Raw genomic sequence first — 25,632 nt, forward strand, 5'->3', positions numbered from 1 at the left:
CACCGCGATGAAGAGTGGCCCCCGCTTGCCCCAACTAGAGAAAGCCCTCGCACAGAAACGAAGACCCAACACAGCCAAAAAATAAATAAATAAATAAAATAAAATTAAAAAAAAAAAAAAAAAAGAATGGGCCCATCCACTTCTCTGTAACATAGCACGTTCTTTCCAGTAAATCTAATCCAGTAATTCTAATGGATGAAGAAGTCTTTAGGACCACTGCTAAATTCTGCCAACATAGATAGAAACAAAAGGTAGATGTGATTGACAAGTAGCACAAAAGTTAAAAGCAAAGGGAGACCGCTTGCTGTGGCTGGAGAGGGCCCTCACGCAGAAACGAAGACCCAACACAGCCATAAATAAATAAATAAATAATAAAAGATCACCAGAGATATTAGCTTCATTTAAAAAAAAAAAATTAAAAAAAAAAAAAAAAAAAGCAAAGGGAGATGGTACTGCAAATGGTACCGTAAAGAATGTGAAAAGACAACTCACAGAATGGGAGCAAATATCTGCAAATCATATATCTGCCAAGGGACTTATACCCCAAATCACAAAGAACTCTTACAACTCGGTAATAAAAAGATAAATAACCCAATTTAAAGATGAGTAAAGGACCAGAGAAGACATTTCTCCAAAGAAGATACACAAATGATCAGTAAGTACATAAAATGATGCTCAACGTTATTAGTCACTAGGGAAATGCAAATCAAAACTACAATGAGATACCACTTCACACCCACTAGGATGGCAAAATAAAAAAGACAGACAATAATAAATTGTCCATACATATGGCTTGGTGAGGATGTGGACAAACTGGAACTCTCATACATTGCTAGTAGGAATGTAAAATGATGCAACTGCTTTGGAAAAGTTTGGAGATTCCTCAAATGCTAAACATAGTTACCAAATGACTTAGCAATTCTACTTCTAGGTATATACCCAAGAGAACTGTAAACATATGTTCACACAAAAACTTGTACAGGAATGTTTGTAACAGCATTATTTATAATTGTCCAAAAGTGGAAGCTCAAATATCTATTAACTGACAAATGGATAAACAAAATGTGATAGAGCCATACAGTAGAATTTGTTTCTCAATAAAAAGAAATGAAATACTGATACATGCTACAACTCCGATGAACCTTGAAAACATTATAGTTAAGTGAAAGAAACCAAACACAGAAGGGTACATACTTTATGATTCCACATATATGAAATGTCCAGAATAGGCAAATCCACAGAGACAGAAAACAGATTAGCGGTTGCCAGGGGCTGAGGGGAGAGTGCAGTGGGGAGGGCCTGCTAACTGGTACAGGACTTACTGGGGTTATGAAAATATTTTGGAATTAGTGGAAATCATCACATAACTAAAACCCACTGAACTGTACACTTTAAATGGGCGAATTTTACAGTGTGTCAATCATATCTCAATAAAGCACATTTAACTTAAAAAGCAGAGGGAGATGTATGTCCTGTGGAAGGAAATTCTTGTAACGTCACATTCTAACTTTCAAAGAGTGGAAAGTGGGAGTAGGAGCACAGACATCTCATACTGTGGATCCTATGGATCCCATGAAGATAGTAAGTGCCTGCTATTTCTCAGCCACTGGGAGAAATCCACTGAATTCTCTAAATAAGCTTTGTAAGGATAAGCCTCAAGCCACAGTCAGATACAAAGGCCACAGGAGCCTGCAGATGAAAGTCAACAGGGATACTGAGGAAACTCAACCTGGAGCTTCTCTCATCACTGAAGCTGGATTTGCCCTAGTTGACCCCCTGAGGACGCCAGAACCTTATCACTAGCATCATCACCTCAAAACTGAACTGAATCCCAAAGTTACACAAGCAGATGTGAAGCCAGAAGGGACACATGTTCCTTGGGGTCTAGAGCACTTTCCAAATGAAAAGCATCATGCCAAGTCCTCTCCTCGTATCAGTGTAATAGAATAAGAGTTTACAAGCATGACAGAGAACCAAAAAAATCAAAATGGAAAAAGATGGACTCTTTTTACTTGTCATTTATTGAATACTTGCTGTGTGCATGGAACATCACATACAGCATCTCAGTCAATCTTCACAATAATTCTACTACATACACAAAGAAGAGATAAGTGATGTTAAATAACTTCCCCAAAAGTTACACAAGTAGTACGCAGATGGGAGAGGTACAATTCCAACCAAAGGAAATCTAGTCAAGTTTATATATTAAAGTTATTTTAACTGAAATTTAAGTTAAAAAGGTGGAAGGATAAAGGTGTATGCAGGAACTAGTATCGAAAGTTGCAGAAATCTCAAGTCAGGCTTGAAGCTTAATTATAATATAAAATAATAGAAAACCTAGCCAATAATAGAAGAAAAATACTAACTTCCATATAACCCTCTTGGGTCAACAGGAGCATTATTCCCCTAGTAAAATGTCACTATATTCTACTTATATAGCAATTCAAAAAGGTGCACCCCACACACACACACTCATTTTAGTCTCACAATAAGCTGAAAGGATGTCATTGTCCAACAAGGTCAGTCTGACTCCAAAGCCTAAACCCTTCACTACCACACAATTCTGCTTCCCATAAAACTAAAAAACTTTTCTCAAACTATAAACAAACATCAAAGATAAAGGTATTCTATTAAAACCAAGTGTTGAATGTGTATTTATTGAAGTTTTATCCATTATTCCTTAATTCTATCATTATTCTTCACACATATTTTTAAGTCCTTTTTACATTTACCACACATTTAAGAAAAACCAAAAAATGAAACAAAAATATTTGCAACAAAGTGACAAAGAGTTTAATATGCCTAGTATTTAACAAAGACCTTTCATAAGTCTACTGATGACAAAAAAGCCAAAAGAAAAATGAGCAAAGGACCTGAAAAGCAAATAAACACTGAGATATCATCAGATTTGGCAAAGATGAAAAGACTAAAATAACCAGTGTTAGTGTGAGTGTAGGAAACCCAGGCCTAGCCTCTATGGCACTCTGGACCTGGATGCTCCTGAATTACCTCATTCATTCGTTTATTTTAATACCCGGCAAGTTGACATGTTTTGTCTCTCCCTTCACTGAACTCTTTAAGGACATCTTAATCCTTGTTATATCCCTAGTAACTAGTGTCTAGCCTCTAAGTGACACTCATGAATCACCTAAGCAACATGTCTGTGAAAGGCAAAATCAGAGCAATCAGAAATATCTGGGTCTGAGATGAGAGCAAAGATGGCTAGACTCTGATAGTATTACTTTTTGAGGCCTCTGCATCTTACCATCTACCCAGCTGCTGAAGGCAAAAAAGTCAATGAGCCATCCAAGATTTCTCCTTTCCCGCACAAAGATTAAGAATGGCCAGTATGTACCATGAAAATTAAGCCTTAAAAATTTTTCAGAAAAGTACCAATTTCTTATACTTTACAATTTAAAAGCTTCATAAGCCAGAAGAAGTGTGTTTTCTTTTTTCTTTTTGAGGTTCCCATTGAATCCACTATAGGATTCTTTTCTGAAAATTAATTAATTAATTTTATTTTTGGCTGCGTTGAGTCTTCATTGCTGCATGCGGGCTTTCTCTAGCTGCAGCGAGCGGGGGCTATTCTTCATTGCAGTGCGCGGGCTTCCCACTGCAGTGGCTTCCCTTGTTGCGGAGCACAGGCTCTAAGCGCATGGGCTTCAGTAGTTGTGGCAAGAGGGCTCAGTAGTTGTGGCTCACCAGCTCTAGAGTGCAGGCTCAGTAGTTGTGGCGCACAGGCTTAGTTGCTCCGCAGCATGTTGGATCTTCCCGGACCAGGGATCCAACCCATGTCCCCTGCATTGGTAGGAGGGTTCTTAACCTCTGTGCCACCAAGGAAGTCCCAAGAAGTATGTTTCTAATGAATAATCAATAAAATTGTGACTCTCAGATTTCCCATTTCTACAATGTACCCTAGTTTACTACTGTCATTAAAGCTACAACTATCTGAAGCCCATTTTTAAGGTACAACCAAAAAAAGCTATACAAAAAACACTGAACAACTATATTTCTAGATGTAAGCAATATTTAACCTAATGTTAAAGGTTAACGTATCCCAATGATTTTTAAGTTAGAAAACACTTGTGGCATAAGTCAAATAAAACAATGACTATAAGGAGAAAAAAAATTGTCCTGGTCCCCAAACAGGCCCTATTATTCCTTTTGGTGATACAGATTGGTATGTTCTCGGTGGGATTACTGGTGACATATCAATCTTTCCTCTTGAAAATAAAGATTTTTTTTCCCAAAAGTCATGAGACAAATGAAAAATCCTTCAATTTTTACCATTTGTTGCTTTTACAATTAAAAAAAGAACTTCTTCAACTCTTCACCAAAATCAAATCCAAGCGAATTCAGATCTTAATATAAACACCTCCTGGCTTTTTAAGACTCATGCAGAGTAGCATTTAATAACTAAAATGGATTATATTAAAGACATTATTCTGAAATTACATAAAAACTCATGATGATTCTCCAAAATAAGATAATAAAGAACATAATTATTGACATATAATTAAGAACATATATAGTGGGGCTTCCCTGGTGGCGCAGTGGTTGAGAATCTGCCTGCCAATGCAGGGGACACGGGTTTGAGCCCTGGTCTGGGAGGATCCCACATGCCACGGAGCAACTAGGCCCGTGAGCCACAACTACTGAGCCTGCGCGTCTGGAGCCTGTGCTCCGCAACAAGAGAGGCCGCAATAGTGAGGGCCCCGCACACTGCAGTGAAGAGTGGCCCCCACTTGCCACAACTAGAGAAAGCCCTCGCACAGAAACGAAGACCCAACACAGCCAAAAATAAATTTAAAAAAAAGAACATATATAGTAAGTTTTGACTGCTAAAGTTTAAAATTCAAAAAGAGGGACTTCCCTGGTGGTCCAGTGGTTAAGAATCAGCCTTCCAAAGCAGGGGACGTGGGTTCGATACCTGGTCTGGAAACTAAGATCCCACATGCTGCGGGGCAACTAAGCCTGTGTGCCACAACTACTGAGCCCGCGCACCGCAAAGAAGAGCCCATGCGCCACAACGAAAGATCCCACATGCTGCAACTAAGACCCAATGCAGCCAAATAAATAAATAAATAAATAAATAAATATTTAAAAAATAAAATTCAAAAAGAAAAAAATTTTCATTCAGGCTAACAAAGGGGAAAAAGTATCCCAAAATAGTCACTGCCTCAAAAGTCAGGAGGCTATAAAAAGTTTTAATGCAAATAAGGATTACTGTAATAAATATCAGTGACTAGCCAATCATAAATGCTTAAGATTTCAGGAAAGTAATGATACTTTTTAATTTAGTGCCATAGATAAACTCAATTTAACTTTGCAATATGAAAACCCCACTTTTTTCTTGAAGACCTGGGTAAAAGAGAAGAGAACTTAGTAGAGTATATAAAATTCAGTTTTCATCTTATCAAAGAACTACTAAAACCCAGCAAGAAATACAGGCATATTTAAACTAATAGGTAACGTAATGAGAACACAGTAGGTATCTTTAAGATTTTTTACTCTTAAATAAAGGTGAAACTTCGATATAATAGAACATACAGTAAATAAAAAAGAGAAGGAAGGTGGTTTATATAAAGTAATGGACTAATCTTCAAGATATGTTGAGTGAAAAAAGGTATAAACTACAGTATGTTACCTTTCGCGTTGAAAGGAGCAGGAGATTGTGTGTGTGTGTGTGTGTGCACGCGCGCATATGTACATGTTTTTGGTGGTCTCTATAAAAATTAGCTTTGGAAAAATACATAAGAAACTGTTAACACAAGGGCTATCTTGGGGAAGGGTAACATGGTAGGTGGAAAATAGTAAAAGGTAAGCTTTTCCTCAGTTCATCCCTGTGTGTACTTTGAATTTGATCAATGTGAATGTATGTATAACAAAAGAAAAAATTAAAAGTACTTTACCTTGCACCATTGTTCCTAATGACTTCCACAGTTTCTTCAACAAAATATCGATCCTTGACATACGCAAAAATATCATCACAAATTTCATGTAAGCGTGAACGATGGGTAAGGTTGGTCAAGTATAAAACTGGAATAATTAGTGGTTCTGGAAAACTCTGAAGATTCTGTCTTGCTTTTTTTTCTGACTCAAGTGCTTCCTGATAGGTCAGTCCAGGTCTACCCGTCACAGCACAACTCCACACCAGACTGTTGCACAGAATGGTTCGTTCAAAAAAGTCACTGATGAAAAAACAAAAACAAAAATCCATTACCTATCATTTCACAAATTTTACATTAAAAGCTGATAAAGGATTGTTCCTTTATTGCAAAATTTTACACAGAATCATAGAACTCAAACAAAAGTTTAGTAACTGGTCAACTTACACATTAATATTACAAACATAAGAAAAAGTATATTTAAACTAGACATTTATATTTTGCAATTTACAGGTACATTCAGCCAAAACTGGACTTTGATTTCTATCAGTTTTGAAACTGAAGTGAAACAAAATAAACTCAACCTTTCTTTTTTCCTTCTAATTTTTAAGCTTTTTGTTCCAAAGCAGTCAAAACATTGTCAATTCAAGCACTTAACTATGAATTTTGAAAGGCTTTAACATAATAGTGAAAAACTGGGACATCTAAGCATCAAACAATAAGAGAAAAGTTAAATAAATTATAGTACTTCATATAATGAAAAATCACAGTCATGAAACAGAAGGAGAGTTCTTAAATAATGTAAACAGGGAAAACAACTTTCCAGTCTGCTTCCCTCCTATATTTTTTCAGAGTAAAAGCTTATCCAAACAATATATATAATACGGTCCCACCTGTGTTAAAATTAAAAAAGAGAAAGGAAGAAAAAGAAAGGGTAGAAGGAAGGAAAGAAGGAAGGAAGGAAGGAAAGTAGAGAAAGATAACTTAAGGAAGCATAAAATATTCCTGGAATGTTATACAAAAATCAAGGTAACAGCTACAGAATGGGGATGGGACTTAGGGACCATTCTACCCAGTGCTTTTCTGCACTGTTGGGATTTCTTACTATAAGCCCTAATTTCTTTTCCAAAACTCTATTCAGTTATTTTTAAAATGCGAGAGACCTACTATATGGAAAGATTTCTAAGGTATATTAAAGAGAAAAAAAATCACTGAATGACATAATTCCATATGCATTAATTATAATAATAGCAAAAATGTGCAAATGTTCGTATTTATACAAATACCATAAACAGATGTTCCCTATGGAGAAAGGGAGGGACTGGGAAGGAATAAAGAGGAAAATTTGTTATTCTAAATATTTCCATATTGTTTGAATTTTTATAATGAGCATGTATTCATATTGTTTTTATAATAAAAATATTTTTTAAACAGAAAAGGTTAGACATATGCAAAAAGATTAACAGTAGTTGCCTCTAAGTGGTTAAGATATGGGTAAATATTTTGCCTGCCTCTATATTTCAGTCTACTTTTCAACAGTTATATGTAACCAACATAATTCACTATTCTCTTTTTCTCCTTCCTGAAATACCCCTTTCCTTCTCATCGTTCTAAAAATTATTAAAACTGTTACATGTTTATTTCCTTGTTAGTATATCTGTACAGGTTACCCCTGTAGTAGTCTGATGTCCAAAGAAGATTTGGAGTAATTCCATTAAGATAGTTTCATTTGCAAATTTGTCTGTAGATTCTACGAGAACAACAAAAACTGAAATCTATGGAAGTAAAGAGAAACTAATCATACCTTAACATAAATGAGATCTAAAGAGATAATATACATATGCCAACTTACATGACTAATTCAGTACAAGGGAAATCCTTTTGAAGTATGTACCCTTTAGTAATGGAGATAATGGGTGTATATCATTAAAATACAAAGTAAAAAGTGATTATCTTTACAAAACAGAGGCAGATATCCTTCGGGAATTCAGAGGAAGGGAAGGAGGAGAGGCAGGCACAAAATATCAAGAAAAGTACCACATTTAAAAATTTTTAAAGAAATACTAATGAAATTAATATATTTTATTTAACCCAATATATTCCAAAATAGTTCAATATGTAATCAATATTGAAATAATTTACTTTTTTTTTTTTTTTGGTACCAAGTCTTCAAAATCCAGTATGTATTTTACATTTACTGCACATCTTAATTCTGACTAGTCACATTTCAAGTTCTTAATGACCAATGGCTCCTGCATTGGACAGCACAGCTCTAGCCATAGCAGGTGGGTATTTGATAGCCTGGGGTATTTGGTGCCATGGCAGGCAGACAGACTTTAGACTGAGCTGCAGTAAACACTATTTAGATTTGTTACCATTGTTCAAAATACCAAGGAGAAGAATGGTACAAGTGCCACAAACCTCCACTAAACATGTGGATAGACAGTAACCAGAGACAGTACAGCTACCCTTCTTCACCCAGGTTCCCATAGCCTCCTGCAAAGTGTTTGTTCCGTATGCTTCCTTTGTGTCTATCTACCCTACAAAGGTCTTACATTATAGCCCTGCTGTGCACAAAGATCCACCCTCAGGAGGAGGGAGGCAGGACACACTACCACAGCGGCCATTTTTTAAAATTAATTTTTATTGGAATTTTCTTTCACAGTGGCCATTTTAAAGCCCAAGGCTACTTCTCCCTATTCATCACTCCCTATTCATCATGGCACCATCTCTAACATTATATACCTTCACTTACTTCCACTTCTATATTCTGCTCTTCACCCATTCATCATACACATTCAAATGTGTAGGATTTTGTTAATAATGCTGAACTCTAGGGGATAGGTTACAGTGCCTCTTCAATTTCAATATTATAAGAATATAAATAACGAAAATTTTACAAGAAGCACACTTTTATTATTGTGAGTAAAACTTAATAAAATACAAAGTACTATTTTACATCAGTTTAGACTAATACAGGTATGTCTCCAATTTATTGCTACATTCCTTCAACAATCCTCTTCACTAGAGATGGGCGTACTACTGGCCCGGAGGTCAAATCCAGACTTCCACCTGTTTTTCGAGTTTTATTGGAACACAGCCACACCCACATCTTTAGGTATTGCCTATGACTGCCTCCTCACTACATCTGTAGAGTTGGGTTGGTGCAGCACACATCTAATGGCCTGAAAAGCCTAAAATATTGACAATCTGGCCCTTTAAGAACAAGTTTGATGACCTCTGCCCTTTGCCATTATTTCTTAAGGAAAAATTGCTTCTGAGTTACCAGGTCAAGTACTGGTAAGAACACACTTCTAAAATAAAGTCAACAAATTAAGGAACAAAGGGCAACATACTGTTAACTTGCTGGGTATTTGGAAAACTAAAAACCTAAGAGAAGAAGATTAAGAATGAAGTGACATAAAAACCAGAAACCAAATACAATTCAGAAAAGATAAATGCAAAGCATACTCTATTTACTTAATGGCCCAAAATGTATTAACTAGAGGTAAAACAAGGTAAGAAAGATACAGCCCAATACTGCAGAAGAGATCTAAGGGACATAAGCAAACTCCTCTGTCTACAAAATAATTAGTAACTGAGAAATGCAGCCATAGGTTAAAAACTAACACAATTCCTGACTAAAACAGCATATGGTAATGCAAGAGAAGGGAAGTATGGTTTATAAGCTTAGAAAAGTAGTAATTGCTAAAAGACAGCATGGGTTGTTCTAACAATTTCCTTCACTGAAGGGGTTACAAGAGCAGGAGATTAGGTGATCATGGGCATGGCAGACTACACATGCCTTATAGGGAGAAATAACTGCTAGATGAAAATTACATTTATTACATTTATTCATAAATGGTGAGGGGGAAAGTTCAATTATAAAGCTTAGTTTAAAAAAACATTTTACTATTACTTTGCACTTTACTTAGTGCTGCCTCAGACAAACTTAGATAGTGACATACGAGGCAGGCTCTTAAAATCTGCAGGTGACATTAAGGTGAGGAATAGCAATACAGATTTTTAAAATCTGGACACTGAAGCCTTAAGTAGAAATCAACAAAGGTGAAACATAGCTCCATCTTTCAGGACCCAACTCAGACGTTATCTCCTATCTGAGGGCTTCCTCAATTCCCCAGCAGTTATCAGTTCCATTTTCTATGTTTCCATTACACTGGCTCCTCAGCACATATGTGATTTATGCCGCTGTGTTATAGACATACATTCACTTCTCACTAGAGGGGGACAAATTATCTCAGCATCTCCAAAGACTTTCCAAAGTACAGTGTCAAGAATAAGCAAATATATTCTCATTGGCAGTCCACATTTACTTTTATGTGTATCTAAAAAGAGAAAGTACACATGTGAATGGGAAGAAGAAAGGAAAGAATCTGAATCTCAGCTTTGTCACTTGTACAATATGACTTGGGTAATTTATACAAACTTCACTGAACCTGGTTCCCCTTCTGTAAAATGGGGACAATGTGTTCCATAAACAGTTAATATGAAAATTAAATAATACAGTATGCCCAACATACTATATGTGCACTCAATAAACATATCAATTCTTACTGTTTAGGTACCCTATTCGCAGAGAGATCCTAGAAGAATACACAGAAGAATAACCTGTATGATAGAGCAACAATGTCAGAAGAACACATATAAGACCTGAGAATCTTTGAAGAGAAAGTTTGGCATTGGGAAGGAGGGTAGGAAAAGGAATTAACTGTAGATGGATTATCAGTGAACATCCAAAATCCAATCTGGATGACCCAAGTATAAAATCTTATCAGTTGCATAGTGGTAGACTATTTGCAAAGAGGGTTGAAGGTGTGCAGGCTCCTAAGAAATGACTTTCATACTCTTCTCACAAGAGGTAGAGTCTATTTCACCACCCCTTGAATCTGGGCTGGACCTGAGACTGGCTTTGACCAACAAAATACAGAAATGACATTGACAGATGTCTACTCTCACCCTCCTGGAACCCTGAGACCAAGGTCTCAGGAAGAAGAAGCCCAAGTTAGCTTTCTGAGGATGAAAGACCACATGGTGAGAAATGCCATCCCAGTATATTAAATTATCACATAGCACACTTTAAATATCTTACAATTCTATTTGTCAATTATACCTGAATGAAGCTGGAAAACACACACACACAAAGAAAAGCCATCCCAGCTGAGGTCCCTGACATATGACTGAGGCCACCTCTTACTCCATCTAGCCTCAGCCAAGCCTGACTTCATCTGACTTCACCTAAATGAAAGAGCACAGAGAGACGAGCAGAAACCACAATGGCAACCCAAAGAATAGTGGGCAAACAAAATGCATGGCTGTCTGAGCCACTAAGTTTTAGAGTGGCGTGTTATAGATAACTGATAGATATATTCCGTCTGCAGAAAAGAAACATGGTAGCCTGCTAAGCAGATAAAAGGTTAAAACGCAAAAAAAAAAAAAGTATTTAGGAATCTCTGTTATACCATCCACAGAAAAAGGACTCATAGACCCAAATACCTGGGCCATGTGGCAGACTTATTCCTAAAGAGGAGCTGAACATCTAATTTGAAGACGCTAGCTATTAAGATTATCCTACTCTCCTTGAAAACCCTATTCTCATGAAAGGGCCTTCTGATAATAACTAGATTTCATACATAGCTGATTATCAGTTTGGGGAGTGGTCTATGTGAAGGGCATTTTTCCCTACTATAAATTAATGGCATTCTGGTTTTTACATATAGTATCTAGAATTTAATCACTTGGGAGTGTAGTAAAAAAAGTCAAATGTCTGAGCAGACTGTAGATAATGGTACCTACACAAAGATCTAGGCAGCCAGCTTGAATTCCAAGCAATGCCCCTATGTTTTTGGTGCATACTTATGCAAACTTTAACAAATATTAGGAAGAATACTCTATAATAAGCACTACGTGATGGTAAATATGAACACAAACTCTAGAGTCTTAGGTATGTGAGTGAGAACTCTAGTGTCACCAATTGCTAGATAGGTAGTTTTTGAACTGATCTTGGACTTACTCTTCCTTCCTCAATCCCAACCTCCTCATCTGTAAAAAGAGGACAGTTGAAAGGACTGAATTAACAAGTGAGGAGCTGATGAACAATGAAAACAGGATGCTTTATAAATTAGTCAAACACTTTTCACTGGACAGCCAGGTTGAAACATAAGCTGGTCTGTCAGCGATGTTGTGGAAGAGACTCCTACACTGTATATGAAAAGTGTGATTCACTCACAGATGGGAAATACATTCCAATTCCAAGAGTCTAAATGCCTAAAAAAAGAAGTCATTTTATTAAGGAGATTAAAGTCACTAGGTAATACAAACCATTTTCCTAGCCCACAAATCTAGAATTTCTGGTATTCAGACTTGACTGCTCCTTATTTGAACAATCCACAGACAAAAAAAGAAAAAAAAATTTTTTAAACAAAATTGTTGTCTGCTAACTAAATTACAGAATAAATTTTTATTTCCTTTAAAAGATTAAACTATGCACTTTATTCTGTTCTCTTTATCTACGAGCTTCGTTTTTCTTATATTTTTTCCCCTAGGTTCCATATATAAGTGAGATCATATGGTATTTGCTTTTCTCTGTCCAACATTTCACTTAGCATAATGCCCTTGAGGTCCATAGGTATTGCTGTAAATGGCAAGATTTCATTCTTTTTTAAGACTGAATAATATTCCATTGTGTATATGTACCACATTTTCTTCACCCATTTATCCATCAATGGACACTTAGGTTGTTTCCACATCTTGGCTATTATAAATAATGCTGCAATGAACATGGGGGTGCATATATCTTTTCGAATTAGTGTTTTCATTTTCTTTGGATAAATACCCAGAAATAGAATTGCTGGATCAATATGGCAGTTCTGTTTGTAATTTTTTGAGGAACCCCCATACTATTTCCCATAATGGCTGCACCAATTTATATTCTTATCAATAGCGCATGAGGGTTTGTTTTTCTCCACATCCTCCCCAATACTTGTTATTTCTAGTCTTTTTGATAACAGCCATTCTAACATGTGTGAAGTGATATCTCATTATGGCTTTGATTTGCCTTTCCTTGATGATTAATGATGTATAGCACCTGTTGGCTCTCTGAATATCTTCTCTGGAAAAATATCTGTTCAGATCTTCTGTCCATTTTTAAATCAAGTTGTTTTTTTTTTTTTGCTATTGAGTTATATGAGCTCTTTATGTATTTTGAGTATTAGTCCCTTGTCAGATATAAGATTTACAAATATTTTCTTCCATTTCGTAGGCTACCTTTTCATTTTGTTAATGGTTTCCTTTGCTGTGAAGAAACTTTTTAGTTTGACGTAGTCCCACCCACTAGGTTATTTTTGCTTTTATTGCTTTTGGTGTCAAATTAAAAAAAAAATCATTGCCAAGACGTATGTCAAGGAGCTTACCACCTATGTTTTCTTCTAGGAGTTTTATGGTTTCAGGTCTTATGTTCAAGTCTTTAATCCATTTGGAGTTAATTTTTGTGTACGGTGTAAGACAGTGGCCCAGTTTCATTCTTTTGCACTTTATGCATTCACCTACAGTTAATGTGCTATTTTTAATAAGTCTTCTTTATTTATGGAAAGCAGGTCAAACAAGAGCTAGCAATTAGTTAAAGAGCATATAGTTAAAAAAAACAAAAACAAAATGAAGGAGTTTGAACTGTATAATCACCAAATAACCATCTTTGTCATAGTCCCTGTCTCAAAGAATTCAGGGTCTAGGAAAAGAGAAAATGTGATGCAACAAATACATTGTATTACCATGCAATAACTGCAGATGTTACACTAGATAAAATGGAGGGTGACCGTTGCTGCTAGAAGGACAAAGGAGGAAGTGTTAGGCTATAATATCAGGTAAGACACACAAAACACTATTTAGCAATTAAAAGGTCACTGGCAACCTGTAGTAACCAGAGTTAGAGGCAGTTACTTTGCATTATGCTGGGAAGTGAAAAAGGTGCGGAGGTGTAGTAAAACTCTTTGAGACTGATTAGAGAAAGTTATATTCAAGAAATCAAAAACATGAGCAAATAGGTGAGCATAGTGATCTTCAGACAAATACAAAAGAAAAAATTCAAAATAATGTACTTAAAGGATAATCTTCAAACAAATTCACATAAACCAATTTGTGATTCAACGAATTAGTGAAAACAGATGTTTCCTTCATAGTTTCTCCAGACTTGTGGCAAGGGTCAGATTACCATCATCTGCAGACCACCATATAGCATCCACCATGAATGTATTTTTAGAAAGATCTCTTTGTAATCATCTAAGAGAAAGTAATCCAAATTTTAACACAATTAAATGGCAGTCTTCTTCCAGTTTTATGCCAATTCCAAGTCATAAACGTTAATAGCTAAGAACATCAGTAGTTCTGCTTTGGTCAGGGTAAATGATTAAATATCTTTGCTCCCAAACCAATCACCTCTCCTAAACTGCTTGTAATTTCCAAAAACCCAAACGCTTCAGCACAGAGCAAAGAGAAAACAAAACATTTAAATTTTAATGTCATAAGACTACAGGGGACACAGTTCCTTAACATTAATGGAAGGTAGGTTTGGAATACCAAAAATCTCTTCCTTTATCATCAAGAACCTAAGTATCTGAAAAGTGTTCAAATTCAAAGAGGCTAGGGGCCATATTTATGCTCCCTTCTAAAGTGAGAGGAGTGTCTCAAAAAGATAAGACTGCTTACATAAAAGCAGAAAAGTTTAAATTTAAGCCCATTTCCTATCTTGTTGGCATTTTTAAATACAACTTCTTGAAAAAATTCAGAATTACCAAGGATTTTAACCTAAATCTTCTTTAAAAATAAGACATCATCCTTGTCAAGTTACTTAATCCAAATTCACTTAGGTAGTTATAAGACTGAACTCTGAGTAACAAAACAAGTCTGTACAGGAGCAGAGTAAGATGTGCACTCCTATTTAAAAGTACTGTCTGCTGAAAAACTTCTCTAGATATGACATGTTTACGTGTAACTCCTTCTGTGGAGCCGAAGAAAAAAGAAGGCTTGCTTAAAATAAAAGCTCAAAGGAACTGTCCTTTCTAACTTCACTAGTCATTTCTCAGACAGGTGCAGAGTTTGCTTAACGCCCTCCCTCCAGCAAGCCCCCACTCAGAAAAGGTGCCTCCTACACCCAATTTATTTGGTTGCTATAACACTTGGTTTCTAAGCCACAAAGGGACTCCTTCTGAGTGGAGAGGATAAAGCGTAAGAAAAAGGGAGGATCAGGCTGTTTCAGCGATTGATCAATTCAGGTTCTCACTTGGAGATCCTGTTTACACACAGAGCTCTAAAACGCCCCGTTATTTGGTGTCACGGGACAAGGGGATCTCTCGGGATAAACCAGGCAAGGGACTAAAAATTGAGGGGTTGAAACTACACAAGCAGCAGCTCCGGATTCTTGTCAAAACAAAAGCGAGTGGCACATGTCAGGCGGCCCCAAGCGCAGGGGGATAAAGAGGAGGCTGGCTGGGGTTGGAGTTGAACTTGTCTTAGCCCCCTCCCCCAACTCCCACCGCCGCGCTCCGGGCTACGCAAAAGTGAAAACGAGGGGGCGCCCAGGGCCCTGCTCTCTCCCCCTCCTTTTCCCCCGCCCAGTCCCGACTTCTTCCTCACCCGGTCTCCCGGGGGCGGAGACGCCGAGTTCCCCAGGGCCAGGAGTTAGTCACCGAGAAGAGGCGGTGACAGAGCGCACGGCTCGCTTCGCACACTCCGAGGCCTAGCCGCACCGGACCAGAGGCGGCCGGCGGAGGCTCTAGCGTCCCGGGCTTGCCGAGGAGCCCCCTCCCCGGAGTCTCAACTCCGCTCCCACCCCACCCCCGCCCCTACCCCGGGCAGCTCCAACGTCAGGCTCCACTCCCGACCGAGGAAACGACGCCCAGCCCGGCCGTTTCCTGCCCCCGGGGGCAGGGATTCCCTCCCCGGACCGGGGGACCGCGACTCCATGCCGCTGACCCGAGCGGGGATCCCCTCGGCCGCCGGGCGGGGATCCCGGAACTGGCCCCGGAGCGCGCGTGTGGCCGCGGCGGGGAGGGGCGAGGCGGGGAGTTTCCGCCGCTCGGCGGCCGGGCGGCTGCCGCGACTAGCAGCTGTCCCCGCGGCCGGCCAGGGACCCCAGCCTCCTCTGCCCCGGCCGGCTCTCCCCACGCACGCCTCGGCCGATCAGGCCTCCCGGGGGCCCCGCGCAGTCACCGTGTCGGACGCGGGGGCCAGAGAAACGCGGGCCCGCGGCCACCCGTCACTTTCCAGTCGCCCCGCCAGAAACCCGGGGCTTGGAAAAGGAGAGAGACAAAAGGACGCTGGGGAGGGAGTCCCCACACTCCCTCGCACCCCCCGCGCCCGGCCCGGCCCTTACTCGTAGTGGCGGAAGATCTCGTTGGTGACTTTACAGTAGAAAACTTCCTCGTCGGGCCGCAAGTCCGCGGGCGGCTTCTGTCTCACAAACGGCTTTCGGTGTAGCAGCGGCATCTCGTCTCCGGCCGCGGGCTCACCCGGACCCTCGGCCGCCCGCGCCGGCCCCGCTTCCCTATCAAAATTGGAGGGAAAGGAAAACCGGTAAGGTGGGGAGCGCTCGGCGGCGGCGGCGTGGGCCGGTCCGCGCGCCGGGGGAAGCTCGACTGCCTTTTGTGTGATTGACGCGCCGCGGCTGCCACCCGAGCCGAGGTCGCTCCTGTCGCGGTCGGGGTATTGAGCCAGCGGAGCCGCCCCACCTCCGCACGCCCGGCTGCCGGCTCACAATGGGACCGAACGCCCCGCCGCGCGCAGGCGGTGCGTGAGCGGCAGCGGCCCCCTCCCCCAGCGCCCGCTCCCTGCCCGCCGCCGCAGCGGCCGCGGGGCTCACAACGTGCTCGGCGCGCAGCCGGCCGGCCCGACGCCGCGAGGGAGCTCGCTGCGGGCGGACCCCGGCGCCGCTCCGCTTTGTTCGCCCGCTCGCCTACACTTCTCTGCCGGCGCTGGCCGGCTCCCGAGCGACCACACCAAGCCCCTCACCTGCGAGCACGCCGGCTGCCACTTCTCCACCTTCTCAACTACAAAGGCGGCGAGGGGAGGCTCTGTCCCCCCGGGGGGTCGCTTCTCGCCGGCCCCGCCGCGCCGCCGGCCGCCGCTTCTCCAGCTGCCACGGCCTGGCTCCTCGCGGGGGATCGCGTCCCACCGCCACTTCCCCGCCTCTCGGAGCTCCTGGGAAGTTTCTGATCTACTTTCGGCTCAGAAGGAGGAAGAGCTGTTGGGAGGAGCTTTTCACTTCTCGCTTCTACCTTTTTATTGGCTACTCGATGACTTTTACAGCCTGTCACTGATACAGGAAGAGACGGCGGAGAGCCTGGGAGAGCTACATTATTAATTAATGAAGCAACCCCTTGTGAAGAATCAGAAGCATCCTCCATGTTTGCGATTATCAGCCCAAAGATCTGGGAAGAGCGCTGGGGTTTCAAACAAATAGCTAACAAAGTAAAGCCTTCCTCTTCAAGTCTGACACCAGCGCTTGGTTCCACAATGGGAAAAGGATTCCAATTAAGATTTAACTTGTATTTTAAGGATGGGAAGAGAGATGAGGAATAAGAAGTGAACAGTATTTTGAAATTTTCTTCTTCAGAATTAGAATTCACCTGTCTAAAAAAATACTTTGCTTGTGTAAACATTCGTCTTGAAAATACCTTTCTTGACACCGTGCTCTTTAATACTTAGGACAATTCAAAGTCTTAGCACAGGAAAAGACCAAGAAAGTATACGTCAGAAAATGTCATCATGCCTATAGGACCCGCTCATATTTAAAACTAAAAACCACACCTTTAAAAAGTAATGTTTAGAATACGCCGCTGAATATATTATGCAAGGGATCAGTATTTAATTCAATCACTCAGAATTTTAAAGATTATGAATTTACTAGTGAAATTTCCCCTAAAACAACTGTCCCATATCTATGATTTCCATTTGTGGAACTAATTTTAATGCATATAATACGTGTGACTTTTGAAGTAAAAAGTTTTCAAAACTACAAATAACTCCAAATGTTTGCCAGCTTTGTATTAAATGGTCATTTTTGCTACTGCCCTTGACATTTGCTTATTTGTAGACTAACCTGTAAGAATGGGTCTAAAAGACAATAAGTTTGAAGAAGTCCTTCAACAAAGGATGTAACTAATTACTAATACTATGAAATGATCTCAGTTGTAAAAACAATGTGGGATCATCTTTGTATCTTCAAATTAAGTACATATGTGCATTGGAGCAGAAAGTGTAAGGAATCTATCCCAATCTCAAGAGTTATTATTTTTAAACTTCTTTTAAGATACTTCTATGGTGGCTAGCAAAATAAAATTTTGTGATTCAAAAATCATTAATAAAATTAATGCACCTTAGTGTACAGATACAGAAGTCAAAGAGGCTTGGAAATGCTCTGAGTAGCAAGTATATTCCTTAGCCTGGATAAGGTCTTCAAAAAATTATGCATGCAAAGATTTGGTGTTTTAAACTGGCCTCCAACTAGTACACTGAGTGACAATATAGAATTCCCTTCATAGAAAGTAATTTCCCAGGTTAAAAACTTAGAGCCTACAAAAAATGGGGACAAGGAGGATAGATAATTTTCAACTGATATTGAAGCATCACTCTCACAATTCAAAATCCCACCTTAACTGTTAAGCTAAAAATAGATGAAATTTTATTTTATTATATAGTATTTATCTTTCTTAGATCTCACTATTTGCTAAGCTGCTAAAATAATCTTGTTAGAATCACCATCAAAAATAGTAATGTTGATTTTACTTTTATTAAATACAAATTTTTTAACAACTGGATTCTTTTTTTTATACTAACCTAAAATGGAAATTTTATTCTACTTCAAAATACTATCATCTCAATGTCCCTACTACCATACTCAGATTTCAATACCATCATAACTTGGTTCTCTGAGTTACATACATAGGATTTATTTTAATTTATGATAATTAACCAATGTTATACATAGTTATTTCAGAACGTGTTTAGTAAATTATAAATAATATATTAAAAGGTTTAGTTTTTATATGTTTATAATGTTTGATCAAATTGATAGCATACCTAAGCTACCTCAAAGTAACACTTCTCTTAAAGTTATCCTACATATTTACTACTAAAAACTTACCTAATATTTATTTCATATTTTGGTATCATGATCACCTCCTTGCTTTACTACTACTTCTAGACTTTTGAGAGTGAAAAGCTCATTGCTGTATTCAGAAAGTAAAGGATACTGTCATAAAATAGGACATTGTGTAAAAAAAAATTGGAAATATTGTAAAGGAAACTATAAAAGTTAGGATATCACAAAGGAAAAAAGGAGAAACAAATTAATTTAAATTTTTAATAATTTAATTCAGTTAAACATTTGTCCTCCATTTATGTGCCAAGACACTGTACTAGCTCATGTAAGGGATACAATATAAATGTATCCTGGCCTCAAAAAATGTACAGTCTTGTAGGTAAGAGATGATGTAAAGACAAACAATACAAGGATTGTGTGAGTCCTAATGATCATGAGTAATATAATGCAAAAAGAGAAGTAGAAAAGATTAAAAGAAAATGTACAATAAAAGCGGGACCCAGGGTCGGTCCTAAATGAAGTTATCCACAGGGCATGATTTGAAGGGCAACATAAAGCTCATGTTCCAGCGTATCCTCCCCAGTCTCAAGATGCAACCCTCCACCCTCTGTCACCTCTCTGGGTGAAGACACCAGTAGCCCCCACTTAAATGTAAAATGTAAATATACTAGTTAGGGCATATATCAATCTAATATCATCAAGACCTAGTTTAATATTTGAGAAGGTATACTGCCTTGGATAGGTAAAGATAAAACAAGACTATGAAATATATATATTTGTAAAAGCTTGAGCTAGTATACTTTTCCTGTCTTCTATTGACTGATTAAGAAAGGCTTTACTTAGGTGGTTTGGTGAGACAGTAATTACTTAGAACTGAAAGAAACTTTTGGGAACTCTTAATTCTCTCATTTTGCAGCTGAGGAAATGGAAGCTCAGGAACTGAAATCTAGGCCTCCTGACTCCTTGTCTAGTCTCTTTAGACCACACTGCTCTTTCTGTAGATTTGATAATATCTAATTTTCTTGTATACCCTACTTGCACTGTATCTGTAAATGAGCTAAAATACTATTACAAATCCCTCCTGAACTGCTAAAATGTGTATGGGGATAAGATATATTACGCATGATCAGAAATAATAGTTTTTGAGAATTATCCAGAAAAGCAATAGTAGTAATACGAATCTTAAATTTGTCCAATTGAAGAGCTGACAAATCCTATCTCCATGCTTCAGTTAACACATCTAACAAATATAAACACTTCATGTCCCTTACCTCTAAGTAGCCGTGATACAAGTATTTAGAGTATAGCTGAGAAAGGTGTCTTATAAATATATACAAGGAGTATCTTCAACTTCGTAACTCCTTTCCTTAGTATCCTTACCTGACACCTGTCTCAACTCTTCTATGATCTCTTTTTAATGTCTTTCTAGTTCATGGCATTTTGCCTATAAAAGATTTATATATATTGTTCTTTGGAAGCAATGAATATCTGAAACCATTGGCCTAGTATTAGGTTAGTGGTGCTAGACCTTAGCTGCCCATTGAAATCACCAGAGGGGTTTTTGAAAGATACTGATGCTTGGGTCATACCCTAGACTAGTTAAAACAATTTCTGGGGTAGGGACCCAGGCGTCTGGGGTTTAAAAATCTACTCAGATGATTCTAATGTACTGCCAAGGCTGAGAACTACTATGCTTAGAGGAGATTGGATTGTTAATGCTGAAGTAGTAATGTTGGCAAATTTGGAATTCATTTTTTATCCAACCACTTGGATAGTCATGAATTATGGGATGGTAGGAGGGGTTGAAAGAATGTCTATGGCCATCATCATTATCACAGTAATAGTTTACATTTAATGAATGCTTCCAGCTTGTCAAGCATTGTGCTAAGGGCTTTAAGTGAATCATCTCATGCAATTCTTACAACAAAGTACTATTTATCACTTCCATTTTACAGATGAAGCCATTGAGGCACAGAGAGGTTAATTAAGTAGTTTGCCCAAGGTCATACAGCCCAGAAGCAGAAAAGCCAAAATTATCAACTCTGGAGTCCAAGCTCCTTACTATTGTACTACTGTATATTTCCATGGGACTGATTTGCTAATCTAGCTCAGATATAAATTGAAACAGGAAACTTGAGCCAATGCACTAAACGGTTTAGAACTTGTAATGATCAAGAATGTTTGTTAGAGGAAACCATGGAGAATTTAAAAAATTATCTCAGAGTGGGGAAAGCCTAAGTACCATAACACAAAGCCCAGAATCCATAAAGATAATTCTATAAAATAAAAATTAAAAATTTCTGCACGACAAAAGCTACCACAAAGTTGGAAGATGAATATCAAACTGGGAAAATAATTATTTGCAACTCACTGACAAAGGGATAATTTCCCTAATATATAATTTCCTATTTCCCTATCATCTACTAATAAATCACAATAACCTAAGAGACACAGAAAAAGAAATATAAATGGCTTTTAAACATATGAAAAGATTCTCAGCCTCACTCATAATAAGAGAAAAGCAAATTAAAACTACACTGAGATGACACATTTCATCCTTCAGATTTGCAAAGATCACCATCATATGTTGGTAAGTCCGGAGAAACAGGCACAATCTCTATTAAGGGCAAATTGGTGATATTTATCCAAAATTACAAATGTACATAAACGTTCTATCTCTAGGAAGATATCCCACAAGTATATTTGAATATAAGGCTCTTTAGGGACTTCCCTGGTGGCGCAGTGGTTAAGAACCCTCCTGCCAGTGCAGGGGACACGGGTTCGAGCCCTGGTCCGCGAAGATCCCACATGCCGCGAAGCAACTAAGCCCATGCGCCACAACTACTGAACCTGCGCTCTAGAGGCCGCGAGCCACAACTACTGAAGCGCGCGCGCCTAGAGCCGGTGCTCCGCAACAAGAGAAGCCACCCACAATGAGAAGCCCGCGCACAGAAACAAAGAGTAGCCTGCGCGCTGCAACGAAGACCCAACGCAGTCAAAAATTCACAAAACAAAACAAAAAACCCCACAAAAACTTTAGTTTGGCTTTGTTAGGAATGGCATAATGTTAAAATTAATGGAAATGTCTATGATTAAACAAAATTATGGTGTGTTCATACAATGGAATGGTATGCAGACATAAGAAAGAATGAGAAAGTTAAAAAAAGTTCATTAAAATATGTATGGGGGGCTTAATATATATACATATTTGCTTGATATATTAAATGGACCTGGAAAGATATATTGGAAAATAACACATTTGTTGCCTCTGGAGAAAGAGTTGCTAGGGGACAGGGATCAAAGGAAGACTTTTCACTTCGTAGAAAGATGAATAAAAATTTTTAAGATACAGAGATTAGATGCTAAAGCGGCAGGTCAGGACAGATAGCTGATATAATAAAGTCCTCAATGCAACAATTGGAAATAAGTTTAGAACTGCAAATAAAAAGTAAAAATGTCTGTTAAATATTTTACAGGGCCTAGCATAGTGCTCTTCCCATGACAGGAGTTCAATACAAATTTGTTGGATGGATGAACGGTTAGATGGATATATAAAATACAAACTTAATTTGATTATAGTAAAAGAAACAGAGTCATATGGGTGGCTGATTTCATCTTAACCTAGAAATAGAATTTAGATTACACATTTCCAAGAAACTCCCTCTAGACTGTTTATGTTAATTATTAGCTATATACCAATTTACAGAACAAGTCATACTATATTCAGCCAAATAGATTTATTATTATTTTTTAAAACAAGACATACAAGGAACAAGTAGAAGGTTTTAAAATTTGAAGTATAGGGTTCTTTTTCTTATTTTTATCAACTGCAAAACTAATTTTTAAGTTTTAGTTTATCTGGTAAAATAGCTACCAGATAAAAGTTGCACTAATATTTACCATCTCATTTACTAATTTCTGTTAATACTGAGTACAAAATACTGGAATATACTACTTTGTTCCTCTTTTTCTTTAGTGTTCAGGCTATAACCTATTATCAGATATTATTTTAGATATTACTATATAATTTTTTAAATCCTTTAAAAAAGATTTACTACCATGCCTGGAACACAGTAGGCACTCAAAACCTATTATAGAAAAGTACTAAGTTCTTTCCTTTTTCTTATTTTCTTATAATATTTAAATAAATATTATTTATAATATTAAATTTATAATATTTATAATTAGGACCATGTCTTTTTTTACCAGTTAGCTCAAGTGGTTGAAGCATGGTATTCATGGTATACTGCAAGTGTGACACTGATAACTAGCCCCATATTGTAATGCATACATGGACTACCTGGCAATTATGGATGAAGAGACAGAATTAAGACAGTTAAAATTCAGAAACCAGTTCTGAACATATTACCGCTAAATTCTAATCTAAGAGTTCCTGGTGAAACACGTGCTAATGCTACAGGCAGTATAAGATAAAATATTTAGGGTTTTCTCCCTTTTACCTCTGTTGCCATCATCATACCTAGAACCCAGGAGTCATGCTACTATCCTATTTTCTCTAGTCTAAATGTTTAGGTCAATAAACATCTTCGGGTGTATCTTGGCACTGTGTCTTGACACAACTGAAATTTATCTTTTTCAGCTGAAAAAGCTTTTTTAGCTACCAGCTAAACTCTTTCTCAGTAACTTTTTAGCATCTAGAAACCACATACCTGGCGTCTAGGAACTAGTTTACCTACCAGAACAAGCATCTTGCCTATTTCAAGTACAAAAACCAAATTCCCCAATACTAAACACCTCTCTTTTTACCATTTCAAACTTCCCTCTTAAAATAAAGACCTCACTCTCAGTTCCGGTGTGGTAGGCAGAATGATAGCCCCCAAAGATGTCCACAGCCTAATCCCCAGAGTCTGTGAATAGTTATCATACATGGCAAAAGAAACTTTCAGATGTGATTAAGGTTAAGGACCCCGAGATGGGGCAAGCTGCCTGGATTATCCAGGTGGACCCAATCTAATCACATGAGTGCTCAAATGTAGAGAACCTTTTCTGGGTGTGGTCAGAAATAGATGGGAGGATTGAATAAAGGTTAGAGGAGTAGGATGTTGCTGGTTTGGAATGGAGAAAGGAGGCCACAAACCAGAGAATGTGGTGGTCTCTAGAAGCTGGAAGAGGCAAGGGAACGGATTCTCTCCTAGAAGCCTCCAGAAAGGAACATGAACCTGCCTACACCTTTATTTTTGCCCAGTGAGACCTGTGTTGGACTTCTGACCTACCACTAAGTTTCTGGTAATTTGTTAAAGTCGCAATAGAAAAGGAATACATCCAGCATGAAAATATTCTTAATTCTCAACCGATTTTCATAGCAATGAAAATCATAACAAATGATATCTTTGAACTTTAATGAAATATTTAGATTTTTCAAGCTGAGGTTATTAGCAACTCCTATTTCTAGAGTTTTCTGTCATGATTCATCCAACTGCTACTCCTCCAAATTGCAAAAAATTCATCTAGTCATTTCATAATGCATCTTCACCTTAACCATATACAACCATACCATATATAGAGTCAGAATGAACATGTATATAGTAAGAGGATGATTATAAACAGACAAAGACTTTTTTCCCTCATTAGTTTCTATCTCCTCAGACCTCCAAAGGGATCTTGCTCCATCAATCTTCCTTCTATCCAATATCAGGCTTTCCTTCACCATTGAGATCTCTGCCCTTAGGCTGTAATCTAGTGCAAGTTTCTTTCATGGGGGTGGGGGGGTGGAGGATTAAGTATATCTTTCTTTATCTTCAGCACTATTTCTCTTCTCTTCTCAACCAACATTTAAAAAAGGAAACCTAGGCTCCTTGTTTCTACTTTTTTATTTCTTAACCTTCTGTATCCTCCCCATCCTCCCCTAAAGCTGCTTTTGATTCTTGAATCCCTAATTGCCAAATCCAATAGACTCTAACGAAGGAAGAGTCCACCTTATTCATTCTGCTCCTTGACGTCCTCTCCTACCTTGGCCTTTGTGACAGGCTCTCCCCTGGTTTTCCTCCTACCTCTCTGAACTGCCCCGAGTCTCTTTGGCATCACCTCTTCCTCCTCAGCCTATTTCCCTAAACCCTGGTGTTTCCCAGCTTTCTTCCATCCTTTCTCATCTCCCGTCACTCCTCAGGGAAACCTGTTCTAAACCAGTATCTCCTCCTGACTACATTAACTGCCCCTATTCTCAATGGAATATGAGCTCTTCTAGGGTCTTCTTGTTTCCTTGGGGACTCTACCACAGCTTCTTGAAGATTTTTGAGATGAGGAATGAGTCATCAAACTGACATTTTATAAAGATTAAACTGGGTGTGGTATGTAAGACTGACTGTATTGGGTAGAACCTGGAGGCAGGGAAACCAATTGAGAAGACACATGAAAAGTACGAGTGTGGAATGACAACAGCCTGAATTATTGCCAGGCTGAATTAAAGCCAGGGGAAATATTTCAGTGGACATATTTAGTGACAGAACTTGATGACACATTAAAGAAAGGAGAGGAAAGGTCAGAGATGACTCAAAAATTTCAGATCTGGGAGACTGGAAAGGTAATAACATTAACAAAATTGGGGTAATCGGGTATAGAAATAGGTTTGGGAGGAAGATGAAGCATTGGATTTTAGATATGGAATAGCAA

At 38.6% G+C, this 25,632-nt stretch overlaps 1 protein-coding gene across 2 annotated transcripts in view; it reads right to left on the bottom strand.

Annotated features, from left to right (window-relative positions):
* Window positions 1–17,120, bottom strand: part of BAZ1A (bromodomain adjacent to zinc finger domain 1A) — a 91,128-nt gene extending 74,008 nt beyond the window's left edge. The window contains exons 1-3 of one of the 2 annotated variants that reach the window (XM_059914088.1): window positions 16,911–17,120; window positions 16,276–16,446; window positions 5,913–6,191 (exon numbers count right to left, since the gene is read on the bottom strand). In XM_059914088.1, the coding sequence (XP_059770071.1) occupies window positions 5,913–6,191; window positions 16,276–16,388 (392 nt within the window). In that variant the 5' untranslated portion in view covers window positions 16,389–16,446; window positions 16,911–17,120. Of the gene's footprint in view, window positions 1–5,912; window positions 6,192–16,275; window positions 16,447–16,910 lie in introns of those variants that run through there. The other variant, XM_059914087.1, reaches the window with a different exon arrangement.
* Window positions 17,121–25,632: the final 8,512 nt, after the last annotated feature.

This window comes from Balaenoptera ricei, chromosome 2, assembly GCF_028023285.1.
Source record: "Balaenoptera ricei isolate mBalRic1 chromosome 2, mBalRic1.hap2, whole genome shotgun sequence".
NCBI lineage: Eukaryota > Metazoa > Chordata > Mammalia > Artiodactyla > Balaenopteridae > Balaenoptera > Balaenoptera ricei.